The 12,729-nt window shown below is 38.9% G+C and overlaps 1 protein-coding gene across 16 annotated transcripts in view; it reads right to left on the bottom strand.

Moving 5' to 3' along the window:
- The window catches only part of ppfibp2b (PPFIA binding protein 2b), a 102,056-nt gene that overhangs the window by 24,436 nt on the left and 64,891 nt on the right, over positions 1 to 12,729 (bottom strand). For 12 of the 16 annotated variants that reach the window (XR_015116944.1, XR_015116945.1, XM_086208271.1 and 9 more), the window contains 11 exons: positions 7,635 to 7,862; positions 6,546 to 6,638; positions 4,545 to 4,637; positions 3,419 to 3,530; positions 1,729 to 1,790; positions 1,557 to 1,632; positions 1,353 to 1,435; positions 1,156 to 1,223; positions 1,029 to 1,082; positions 874 to 934; positions 499 to 546 (listed from right to left, as the gene is read on the bottom strand). Coding sequence is in view for 14 of the 16 variants with exons in the window: in XM_086208271.1 (XP_086064397.1) it covers positions 499 to 546; positions 874 to 934; positions 1,029 to 1,082; positions 1,156 to 1,223; positions 1,353 to 1,435; positions 1,557 to 1,632; positions 1,729 to 1,790; positions 3,419 to 3,530; positions 4,545 to 4,637; positions 6,546 to 6,638; positions 7,635 to 7,862 (978 nt within the window). In the remaining 2 variants the exon portion in view is untranslated. The remainder of the gene's footprint in view (positions 1 to 498; positions 547 to 873; positions 935 to 1,028; positions 1,083 to 1,155; positions 1,224 to 1,352; positions 1,436 to 1,556; positions 1,633 to 1,728; positions 1,791 to 3,418; positions 3,531 to 4,544; positions 4,638 to 6,545; positions 6,639 to 7,634; positions 7,863 to 12,729) is intronic. The other 4 variants (XM_086208277.1, XM_086208284.1, XM_086208278.1 and 1 more) reach the window with 3 other exon arrangements.

Below are 12,729 nucleotides of genomic sequence, written 5' to 3'. Positions count from 1 at the left end.
CACCATATGAGACAGTTTCCAAACAGCAGAAAGAAATAACGGATGCTATCATGTTTCACCCAGCTAAAGACATGGTACCCATTTATAGTGTTTCCAAAGATGGTTTTAAAAAAATGATCAGCTCGCTTGACATGTGGTATGTTATACCGTCATGCAACTTTTTTTTCAAGTTGACATCCCAAAGCTGTACAAGAAATGCAAGGCAGAAGTTCAAACAAAGTTGTCAGATATAGAGTATTATGCAACGACAATGGACTTGTGGTCCAGTCGGACAGCGGAGCCCTACATCAGTCTGACTGTCCACGTCATTAATCAGGAGTTCCAATTTAGAAGTCGCTGTTTGCAAACAACACATTTCCTGGAGGATTACAAATATCGCTGTGTATATTGCAGGGTTAAAAAAATGGCAATGTCAGTTCTTCCAATATCGTGCAGCCCTACTGTGTATTTCATATGAAAGAGTGTAAGGTTGTATAACACCATGCAGCAAATCAGTACCTGTCCCCCTACGTCTGATTCACTTTCATCTGGCAGGATCTCTACCGGCTAAGGCCCACAAAAACACATGAAAAAGCATAACACCCACCAAACACATGCACACATGTGCACACACACACATGTGCACACACACACACACACACACACACACACACACACACAAACACAGACATATAAAAACAGAAACAAGTTCAGAGTTAGCATGTTAGAAATGATCAGTTTAAGCAACAAATTAACACTTATAAATAACGGTGTGTGTTTGTGATCAATGCATTAGATATTAAAATATAAGGATTAGTTAAATTAGATACAGTATCAGTATTATAAGAGTCAGACGGTTACAAAAAAACAACTCTTTGAGATGTACTGACAAACCTTTTGTAAGGACCCACTCTGCAGTTCTTCAAGACTGCTGGACTGCAATCTGTGCTGATGCCTAAAAAGTGAGTAAGAAAGTACTTATCAGTTCTACTCAACAAACTGCTTTGACTTTGTATCTGCAATGAATGAGACAAGTAGCTGCAACTCACCATGATCCATTAATGAAGCTTACATCTCCAGTGGACACCAGTGATGTATCCAAACTAGAGAATGACACAAAACAATTAGACCGTGTGTGTGTGTGTGTGTATGTATTTTTGTGTGATTATACTGTACCTCGACTCCAGTTGTCTCTGGTAAGGGGATGAGGATAAATTAAGTGGAGAAGATCCTCTAGATGATATCTGTATGGGGACACAATTGTTTTACTTTCGTGACCTCTCTAAAAAAGATTTTCTTTTTTGCAGGAAAAATACGAGTGTTTATTTCAAATAAAATTCAAGGTGTGTAAGTGGAATTTTGTGTTATCTTACCTCCGACCTGAGGATATCAGTGTGAGCTTTGTGTGTGATGGCTCTGAGTTTCAAATTTCCACTCAGCTCCTCTTCACTACTTCCTGGTGGAACCACAAATAATGTATTGTAGAAAAAAAATTGAGATGTTCTTTATTCATTAAAAAATCTAGTGTTTCCTATATTTCATTTTAAACAAAACATAAAATTCAGGAATGAGTTTACCCTGTGTGAGCGTCATGTGGTCCCTCAACTTTCTGTATTGGCCAAGCAGAATGGTCAGCTCCTCTATACGGCGGTCCTGTAATCAGCAATAAAATCAGATGGTATTATCAAAAATATGTAATTGTTTTAATGTATGACTATCAAACTTTTTTCATTTTTTTTCTTTTATTACCTTTTCATCATTTGAAGCTAACAAAGTCTCCATGCCAACTTTCAGCCTCTGGTATTCCTGGTCTATCAAAGACAAATTAGCCAATAAAATGGCCCACAATTAAAATAGGGCATCTGATCGATGCTTGATGTGATGGTGGTGACATACATGACATTGACGATAATATGAAAAAACAAACAAAACAAGTACTTGACAAGCAGCACAACTGCCCATAACCCACGACAAACACTGCAGCATGTCATAATGTAGGTGGTGGTGTGTAGCATAACAAAAAAGTTCTTTTATCAGGATAACAATGTACAATAACACAATACACAAATGCACACCTGGACCCAATGTCATTCAACATCCTTTCAAATACCGATCTATGTATATTAAAGAGATAATTTGTCAGGGGATAATTTCAGCCCAAGCACGCTAGAAATACCACTCTTTTAAGTGACTCGCTTAGAGGGGACAGTGAGTCACTATTGTGTGAAGGGGCCACAGTTCTACTCCTGTTGCTCGCTGGATTTCTTCACCCAGGGACAGTGAGCAGCAAAAAATGAGCCGTGGCTCATGAGGGGGCTGCCTGTAAAACCTGCAGTTCTAGTACATTACAATTTGAACTTCCCAATGTGGTAGTGACTTCCTGTTGCAGCACAGTAAGTCAATACCACTGTATTGGGGATCTCATTATTTGAGTCACTACTCAAAGCTTGTGACTACAGATGAGAACTGGAATATAAATTGAGTGTTTCAACTCCTGTATGATGACAAGAGAGTTATAGCATGAGGCGCAATCATAGGGATGCTTTGGGGATGACACTGAGAAGGTAGACACTCTTCTGAAACCATGGCATTCAGAGGCTTTGAAAGGATGAAGAGCATCATTGCACTTTGTTTCAGTGAAAGTGGATGGTTTACAATGACTGACAAAAACTGAAGCTCAGCTGTAGTCCAATCTCAAACCAAACACTCTGCCATTAAACACCTTACTAAGAAACTACATTGCTTCAGCACAAAAAGTGTCTTCCTACTGTGTTGATTCAGTTATTTGTAGTCAAAGCACCACTACTATGACTATTTCCCTGAGTCTAGGGATATCTGATAGCCACTGCTTGAGCAGCAGTGAGAAGTGCTGCAAGAATGGCTGCGAGAAGGCCACAGTAGAACCCACTCACCTTATATTTGTCAAGGACAACTGTGTACAGGATGAGATGCTCATCACTATTTGTCTTCCATAGTCAAAGGACTCACCACTCAGTCAGGCTTTCTTGGGTGGACTCTAGGTCAGTATTTTACAGATTTGAATAATTATAAATATCCCTTCAGTGGGCTAAGTAAAAGGGTGCATTTTTTCTGGCTTCCTCCTGACCCCTTTGTGCATAGTAGCTACTTGAAATAAATAAGTACCAATTTTTTGTCAAGTTGCTACACAGAGGAGTTTGGCTGGAAATGAGACCCCAACTAAAAGCCACACCATGCCTTACATTTGTTAATCAGTTGCTTGATATACACCTCCTCTACAGCAGAGTGCAGCAGAGAGTAAAGAACAGGTCAAATATACAGTAAAAGAGGAGGGGGACATGTTGATTAGATGTTACAGTTATCAAAGTTGACAGACATGCATATTGCTTGCTCTTACACACACATCTGCACTGAAAGATGTAGATGTAATGTGACAAGTCAGACCGTCAACTCTATGTACCTCGCTCTGCTTTGTCATTGGTTAGGCTGCCTCTGGCCAGAAGTTGGGTCTGCAGGCATTCGATCTCAGCATCTTTAGAGGCCAGCAGCTGCTGCAGTGCCGACATTTCCGCCTGAGGAGAACAGATGGAATACATGTCCATGGACGTTATCAGTCTTCCAGGTCATTGGGTAGCAAGGATTTGTAGTTCTACTGGGTTTGTTCTGTAATTTCATCAGGAACAGATATTTTAACCCATCTTTGTGCTGCATTGGGCTACATTGGTTTGGAAATTGTGTATGGTAAAGGCATACACTTTCTGACATATGAGTTCCTGTCAAACAAGAGCCACATGAACAAAGTGAGTACTGTTGTCAAATCACTTGGGTAAAGATGTTCATCTAAAGGCACTGCATATGTGTGACTATTATAGTGTGAACTGGTTGTAAAAAGTGGTGAAGTTAAGTTTTACCCCCAGGATAGCCTACAAGTTTTAATCATCTGTTGACAGGTCAAATGTCATTTTTAGCATGCTCCAGAGCCTCTGCTTTAAAAAAAAAAAAAAAAAAGCTAAGGGATAATCTAATCTTACAACAGTATCTTTAAACATTTAAAATTCTATGTTATCAACCAAGGTTTTCAAGCTAAGAAGATGCCAAGGGCAGTTTAAGGTGCAAAAAAGAAAGAGGAGTTTTGTATTATGATCAAGTCTACGTGACATGAACCCAAACACACACAAATAATGGACATATAAAATATCCTGAAATCAGCTGTGCATTATCAACCAAAAACAGAACATGAGAGAGACAGTCAGCTGTGGAGATGTTTTCTTTGTGGTTTAAACGCTAATGCACAAACACATATCCATGTGTCAATTTAAGATAATCAATACACTGCCTTTCCTCTGTCTGATGGAAATAACAGGAGTAACAAATAGCAACATAAGAAAATTCTGGTGCAATGAAAAAGCTGCAACGCAAAATTTAGAAGGAGGGATTAGAGAGAGAAAGTTCAAAAGGATATAGGGACGACATAGCAAAGCAGGGGGGCAAAGTACAGTAATAGCAAAGGGCTAATGACAAAAAAGTAACAAACAAAGATAACTAGCAAGAAAAGCAGGAGGCAGAAGAGGAGGAAGAGGAGGCACCTGTGCGCTTCGCCAGCGCTCCTCCCACTGCTGCTTCTCCAACTGTGTGTGCTCCACAGTCAGCTTGAGGCCGGACAGGTGGGTCATGAGTGACTGGTAACACACATGAAGAGAGTAAGAGATAGAGAGCTAGAGAGGAGAGAGACACAGGAAGATGGTAATGATGGGGGATTTAGAGGTGAAGACCGAAAAGAAGAGCCAAAAAAAGCAAAGAGATTAAACAGGAGAGGGGTTAAAGGGGGAGACGAGGAGGGGGAAGGAAGCACTGTAAGCACAGATAAGCAATAGCAGTTTGATCTCCTTCAAATTAAAACTGAGGAATGAGCTGCTGTTTCAACAGGTAGCAAACCTCTAAGCTGTTGCACCCTTTCTAAATAAGTGTGCAACAAAACTGCTCAGAATGATTAACAACATATGAAATATACTCATGTATCAATATAGCCTGTATGTGTTTCATGCTAAATTTGGTCTGATAGAGCTTATCGGAAAAAAAAAGTAACATAACCAAATTAGAAATTCTAACAATAACATGCAGTCTTCCTCCTTCAAAAAAAGATCCATAATCTATTAATATACAAATATTATAGAGCATTACAGCAGGATACACAGTGCCTCCAATATGAAATTAATCACGTTCATGCTAGAATGTATGAAGGTGAGTAGTGACTGTTGGTAAGTGTGGGATGTGATACAAAAGCTTGGAGCCCAAGGCATATTTCCCATGTGGGACAGAAAAGTCTTATATTGCAGAACTTAAAAGTATATTTTATGTGTTTGATATGATATTTATATTATATTATTTATAGCATTTATACTGCGCCCCTCTATTTGTTTGCTTTATGTTTGAGGCTTTAAGTGTTCAATTTGTAACTTTTTAAGATTCACACTGGACCACAGTTAATTTCACACCATCTTTGTTAGGTCAGAAATCATGACGGCATCCCAGCGAGCAGGGAACGTTCGCACAATATTGGATAACATGAGCCAAAAATGCTAAAAAAGGTGACGTTATAGCTTCCCACCATAAACGTTCCACCAGGACTGGATATTCAGAATCTGGAAAAACTACTGGTCTTATTTCCTACAAATGTAGTAGAGGGGTGTAGCGTTGGCCAAGAAAGAATCCATGACATTTTGGGTAGATCTGTGTAACATCAGGAAAATTTATTTTTTGCTGAATTTTCCTTGGTAGAATTATATCCTCCTGAAATGTCCTTTGGTCCCAGTTAATGATGGGATGTAGTGTTCTCAACTCTATGAATCAACTCAACTTTAAAAGCTCTTACATTTGTGCACCCGCCATCGCCATTTAAGTATTGAAATACTCACAAGACTTTGAAAAAAAGCAAAGGAAACAGTTCTACAGCTTTTTGGAGATTCGATCAGTGTGACCACCTTGAGTGTGGTGCTGTTTTGTTTAGGGATCAGGAAAAACATCCAAACTGTTCTGCTCTTAGCCACACTAATTAAAATCACATAAGCATCAAAATATAGCAACAAGGTTGTGCTCTGACATGATGGAAATACAGGTAACCCACTGTAAGAGCAGATAAATAGAAAAAGCCGATGGGCTAATTAATCCACTTTCTTAAAAATGTAATGTCTTCCTTTGTGTTTGAATTGGAGGAAAAAAGTATAAAAACAGTATATTATTATTATCTGCCACAGGTCTTAATAATATACTGTACAACATTCAAAAAGATTATTCTTAAGGCATTTTTTTTCTTCAGCAAAATGGGCAGTTGTGAGGCTTCAAAGTGGTTCATGTCAAAGACTGTGTGGCTAGCACAGTTTACAACGTAACTGACATAGTACCACATTCAAATTTGGTATCTATCTAGAATATGCATTACCAACTGTATGAATTATTTCACTTTGTGAAGCAGTTCCATTTAGAGGAAATCCTTGGAGGAGATACATCCCCCATTGACTGCTCTTCTGGTTTTAGATATAACCTGTCCAGGTTGGAGAAGCTTGGAAGTCTGGGTTATGATTGTCTACCTTTGTGGCTTGTAGTTTTTTCTCATACTGACACTTCTCTCCCTCGAGCTCCTCCACTTTGCTCTTTAGATGTGTAACTTCTTGGACCAAATCCTGAAAAAAAAGGAGGAAAAAAAGTTGTTTTTTTGTTCAGTCTTTGCAGAAGCCAATCTGAAGTCTAAAAGTCACAGGTGAGTTCACCAACTTTCACCAACATAATTGTTCTGAAAAGAAAAACTTCAAGATCAGAGGGATAATTGGGTTACTGAACTGTGCACATGCCAACATTTAAATGAGGATATTCAAACACCAGGTTCACATTCATTGCCGTTATAAAGGTCTCCAGGGCTGGACAGTACAGTGGTTAAGAAAGGAAATATAATCCTCATGAAACAGACACCACAGCGTGCAGTTACCAACAACCAGGGAAAGGGTGAACCGGAGAGGCTGTAACAGACTGCTCATTGGCCCAAATGCACATTTACTGTTGGAAGAAAACACCCTTTTTTTGCCAGAATGTTTACTGATGACATTTACAGGTTTAATAAATACTTTGATAGTATTACTTATTACAGGAACTGGCCCATCCACCCAGTCAGTGTAAGGAAGAAACTTTGTTAGTCAAAAGAGGAACTGCGGCCATGCAAGCAAACAAACCAAATCAAATGAAATGAAACCACAACACCTGGAACAACCCCTGAAGGATTTATGAGGATAAAAAAAAAAAATCCAGTTCAGGGTTGAAGTTTGACTCTTTGAATGCAGCAAATACTTGAGGACTCAATCTCCTAATTTACTCCGTCCTCGGCATCAAGTAGTACAGTGGCTGGTATTAATGACAGCTGGCTACTTTGTCATTAATCTACTTCTATGAAAGCATCTGGATCTCCAAAAGGTTCCATATCTGCAAAAACCAAAGTCAGTCATGACCCCATCATTCTGCAGTATACACATTGACACACAGGCACACTCGAGAGGTTGTTAGTTTGATTCTGTGGAAATTTCCAAATACCGGGTGGTGTGTGGACTGGTTAAAAGAGGAGAGGAGATGTAGAGAGGAAATGGTGGGGGAGGGACGGTAAGATGAATTCATCCATCAAGTCTCCCTACATGTACAGTCTGTCCTCCATTGTGCATCCAGGTGACATTGTCACACAGGCTCAGGTTTTTTCCACTCAGCTGGATCTGAGGGCTGTGACCCTGGGCTTGGCTGCTTCTGGGCTCCCCCTGCTGGGCCCCCCGCTCTTCCAGTGCCCGTTTCTCCTGGATGCGAGAGCTGATCTCCTCCTGAAATCTGCACATCTGCTCTTGGAGCTCACTGATGAGATTTACCACACACTGGGAGGAATCACAAGATGAGGAACGGCAGACAAATGAAGGGTGGTGGAAGAGGTGAATTGAGATAAAAAGGAGAAAAGAACAATGACAGTCAGTTGCGAGTAGAGACAGAGGAACGGAGAATCAGTCATTAAATGATTTGTTAAACTAGTCAGTATTTGGGAATGTGGGTTTCCTTATCGCCAACACTACCAGCTGTTACTGAGAATACACAGATAATGAAAGAAAATTCTAAAAAATCAAAACGAAACACAGGACTAACTGAAAATTAAATAATATGAACATTTATTACAAAACATGGTGCAGAAGAACTCTAGGATGAGATGCTGAGGAATTCTAAAAAAAAACCCAAAACAAAACATATCATGTATAGAAAATATCATACACAGATACAAATGATGCAGAGGGCCCATAACAAAACAAAAAAAATCAGATATGCCAATGGTGTGATACAAAAAAGGACATTGGTCACATATAGGCTTTTCCAAACCGTACCAGTATGTCCAATAGTTGGCTTAGGTATGAAATGACATACTGGCTGGCTGATTAAATACAAGTCCCTTTCTGTGAAGCATGTGCTCGGCTACGCACTATGGCCTCCTCCATGCCCTCCTCTGACGCAATCTTATTATCTAATTATGGCCCACCACTGTACTCATTATATGAGAGAAACATAAGGTTCTAAGTTTTTTTTCTATAATAGTAAGATCAAGCCATGAAATCCAAAAGATGTAAGTAAACATGCAATGATATTTGTGAGAATACATAGCAAGTTTCTATATCCCACTCACACAAATACACCCCTAGGTAACACTTACTGCATCATCAGTAGACTTCATTCTAATAAACTTCATGCAATATCCTAATCTGTGCATACATTTAGTAACAAACAGACAAATGAATGAGCAATGACAACATTTAGAAGACAATTAAACTCATACACTGCCAGAGCAAAAAAAAAGGGGGAAAAAAAATCTACTTTGGTTACCCTGCATTGTGCTTGGTATTCCAAAGTAACTTCAAAACAAGTTCCAACATCAATTGGTTGATGTTTAATAGGGATAAAATATAACTATGAAATTGAAATGAAGTAACTATATACCAGAAAGGAAATTGGGTAACATTTAGGTTTTTGAAGTTTTTCATTTAATTTGAAAAGAAAATCAATATCATTATATTGTCAAACAATTCTTATGTTGAACTTGTGTTATTGGTTTGTGTCACTGCAAGATTTACTGAAACTGAATCTCAGCTTGAAATATTAAAAACCTTCTCATCTCAGGTGTACTAATTATCTGCATCTGCCCTGCAGACAAACACATTGGCCAACCTCAGGTACAATTCATTGCAATTAGCAAATGAGGCCATGTCAATATGGAAAGTAAGGGTGTTACACAAATATGTTTTAAATTAAAAATACACTGAAATACCTTGAAAGCACCATTTCAAGAACACTACTGCAGCTGATGTGACCACACATACATCATTTCTAAATTTTTGTTTCATCCTGACATATCAAGCACCCTCATGTGAACGAGAATGCCTAGTCAAAAGCTCAGTGATTTCATAAGCATTAAATAATAATACATAATAATATGTAACAATGAATCAAATAAGTCCTTTTGTACCCTCTTTTTGCTAAAACAGAAACCAAATGCTCAACACCCTAAAGGTGGCTGTGGTATGGTTTGCTGAGGTGAAAGTGTTTGGACCTCAGGAATGCTCAGAATGGATGCCTACCATTCCTCCTGCCAACCCAACAGAGCATTGCAGCTGTCACTAACCACACACACTCTCTCTCTCCACTGGTAAAATGTAGGCCAGTGTCAGTCACCATTGCACAGCACGGATACATATGGGTGTATTCAAGTGGAGACACTATTTCCCATATACTATAGCTAAGCATAAACTTATGGGTGCAAAAGTGGCTTGGACACCAAAGAAAAAAAGATCAAGGACACAGCACTGTGATCCCTTGAATTGGTTTGAAAATTATACTTGAAAATAATGTGTTATTCTTTTGTTCCTTCACAAAAAAAAGACAAGAGAGATGAAATATATAATGATATGCTGTAACCAACGATGGATTATTAGCAACATTTCAAATTTGTTAATATTGGGTAATATATATCAAGGGATAAGATCAGTGATTCTTAACAGTCAGTCAGCTGGCAGAGCAAAAGTTTGCTTTGGTCCACATGTTTACACGCTCATCCTGTGGAGATTATTTTATTGGTTTTAGATTAGTAATAGACAACCTTGAATCTAATTTGTCATAATTTTGTTTGAAAAATATGAAGGCATAGAATGACACCATCAGCTATAGGATTGGTTCCACAAAAACTCTCTTTCATCGTGCATTTTTTGACTACGATTACATTAGAGTTTACGGTGTTGAGAGGGAATGGAAGGTGATAAAGTTCATATTTATGACGGTAGGATATCTGCAGTATCGGTTGGAAATTCTGTTGAGGATTTTTCAAAGAAAACTGATTCACAAAGCGGAGTGGTGCCTAACAGTCAATGAGATTTACAACTGCTGCATGAAATAATCTCTGAAAGCATTTAGGCGTGTAGGTATGAAAGTGCTTGGTGCAAAGATATCATGCTTAGACAGTCATACTGAAAATCTCAACATTCTCATTACCCACAATCACCATCTAAGTTAAGCACGCTGGCATGCGAACATTTGCCAACTACCACAAAATATACTGTAGTTGAGGCTGTTAGAAATATCTGCTGTATGGCTAATTGAGCACAGATTGCCCAAATTAAAACTATCCTGATGGTAACACTGGATGGTTTAAGGGATAACCAAAATTTTAAGAACACATCCTGAAATTTGACAATCTGGTCCAAAGCTCAAAGCAATGCACTTAATAACTGTTAAGGTATATCACTCAAAATCACAAATATTAAGCCTAGGGTGGCACTGGAGGAAAAGTAGTACTAAGAGGGATGAGGTTGACACAGGAGGTTCCATGAGGCAGATATCTTACCAGAAGAGTCAGATAACGTTGATTTCTTCACAGATGCAGACACTGCAGAGCAGACAGTTACAGCTTGCAGGGTTTGTACTGTGAATGTCCTGCATGTTCACTTTGTGAAAATAGTATTCTAAAAGCTCCCTGTATTTTTCTCTTTCCATCTGTTTGTCATTGACTCTCATGTCATCCCTCAATTCCATTTTTTTTGCGTCACACTTTGTCCTTTCCCTCTTAACAAGCACTCATCACCATCTTTCTCTCTGTCTATGTCAGCTGATGAATATCCATCCTTGTGTGATTTAAAAAAAAAAATGCATCCGGGATGCACACACACAAAACAAAGTCAAATCACCAGAGCAGCTTTGGTATTTGGTATCTTGTAGTGCCAGTGGGAGCAGCTGGGTGTCACAATGAACAAAGTCCACATAAGAAAACCAGTGAAGACGAGCAAAGACTGCTCAACTAGGCCTGAATGATGTGCATGTTTGTCTGGGTATGTGTGTGACTGTATCTTAGACACAAAGAAAGCCACTGTTGCTGTAGTTGGACCTTAATTGGACCCGATAAAAGAAACTGATGAAGGAACATACAAAACATTCCTTTACAAATAAGTGATGACATGACAAGAAGACATAACTGCTGGTGTTTTAGCTGATAAAAAGAATCCCAGGGCCAACCAGCTAGGACACTGAATGTTTGCCAGGCAGGTGTAGAGTTTATTAAGACTGTAACTAATTTCACTTGTCAGACCTATAGGTCTGATGTTAGAAATGGACTCAATGTGAGGTGTTGTACTTGAGTGTAAGCGCCAAATAGTTCTTGATGTGTTCACTTGGTAGATGGGGTGCACTGGCAGAGTATTATACCTTTCAACCTTCATGGTACTCAAAGTGCTTCACAGTATCGCCTCATTCATACATACATGATGATGTCAGAGTTCAGCAATAAATCAGTTTATCTATTTATATAAATTGTTGTTTAATCAAAATTTTTAAAGATGACAGCTTATTATCACTTTAATTTCTACTCTTTTCTATCGAACAGCCCGTTGGCACATACAGAAACCACTGCAGTGTTAAGGCCATACATCCCTCCTCCTCTCGCTCACTTGCGCAAACTTTTTTGTGTCATCACACTTATGTTTGCTTGGTAAGATGACAAGAGAAAAGTTAATGCAACCAATTTTGGTGGGCAAAGGACAGAATGCTGCTTGGAAACACTTTACATTTGAAGGGATTAAATGTCTAGTTCTAGGACACTGCAGAACCCTCTCTGAAGGTGCCAAGGCTCAAACCAGTAACCTCTGATTTCTGGAAGTGCGGTTGCTCCACTTTGCTGTTAGATTTCCACCTGGAAGGCCACCTGCAGGCTGTTGCTGAAATTGCAGAGGCTCTTCAATGTATTCAGGCTTGTTTCGGGGCCTCAATGCTAAAACACATCTCATCCAGAAAAGCTTGATTACGACATCTGTCACTGAGATTGAATGGGGGCCATGTTGTCATTGTTTGTCTACTGACAGATTTAGCAGAAATATGCTGTGTTGGGGTCTTTAGTGCAAGCCAAAACAAGTATTCTGATGTAAATGCCCATACAAACAAAACCAGAAGAAGAGTGTGTGTGTGTAGTTTAATTGTATCAGGAGTTTAATTGATTTCATTGTCATATTGTAGGCTTTAGTGACAGTTGTAGATGGCTGTCATGGTATTGAAACCAGTATCATATAAATTCCATGGTATTGGAACTTGCTTCCAATATAATGTCAACCCTACAAGCAATTCGATTTTATACAAACATACAGTGTAAAGAGGAGATGAATTAAATTAAATGTGATCTCCTCAAGTTTCATTTGTCATTATAAGCCGTTTTTTTCCCCCCAAAAG

Source organism: Aulostomus chinensis, chromosome 7 (genome assembly GCF_037954235.1).
Source record: "Aulostomus chinensis isolate RoL2024-O1b breed Wild chromosome 7, RoL_Achi_v1.0, whole genome shotgun sequence".
Taxonomy (NCBI): Eukaryota; Metazoa; Chordata; class Actinopteri; order Syngnathiformes; family Aulostomidae; genus Aulostomus; species Aulostomus chinensis.
The sequence above is the reverse complement of the archived record's forward strand: the minus strand, read 5'-3'. Positions and strand labels throughout refer to the sequence as shown.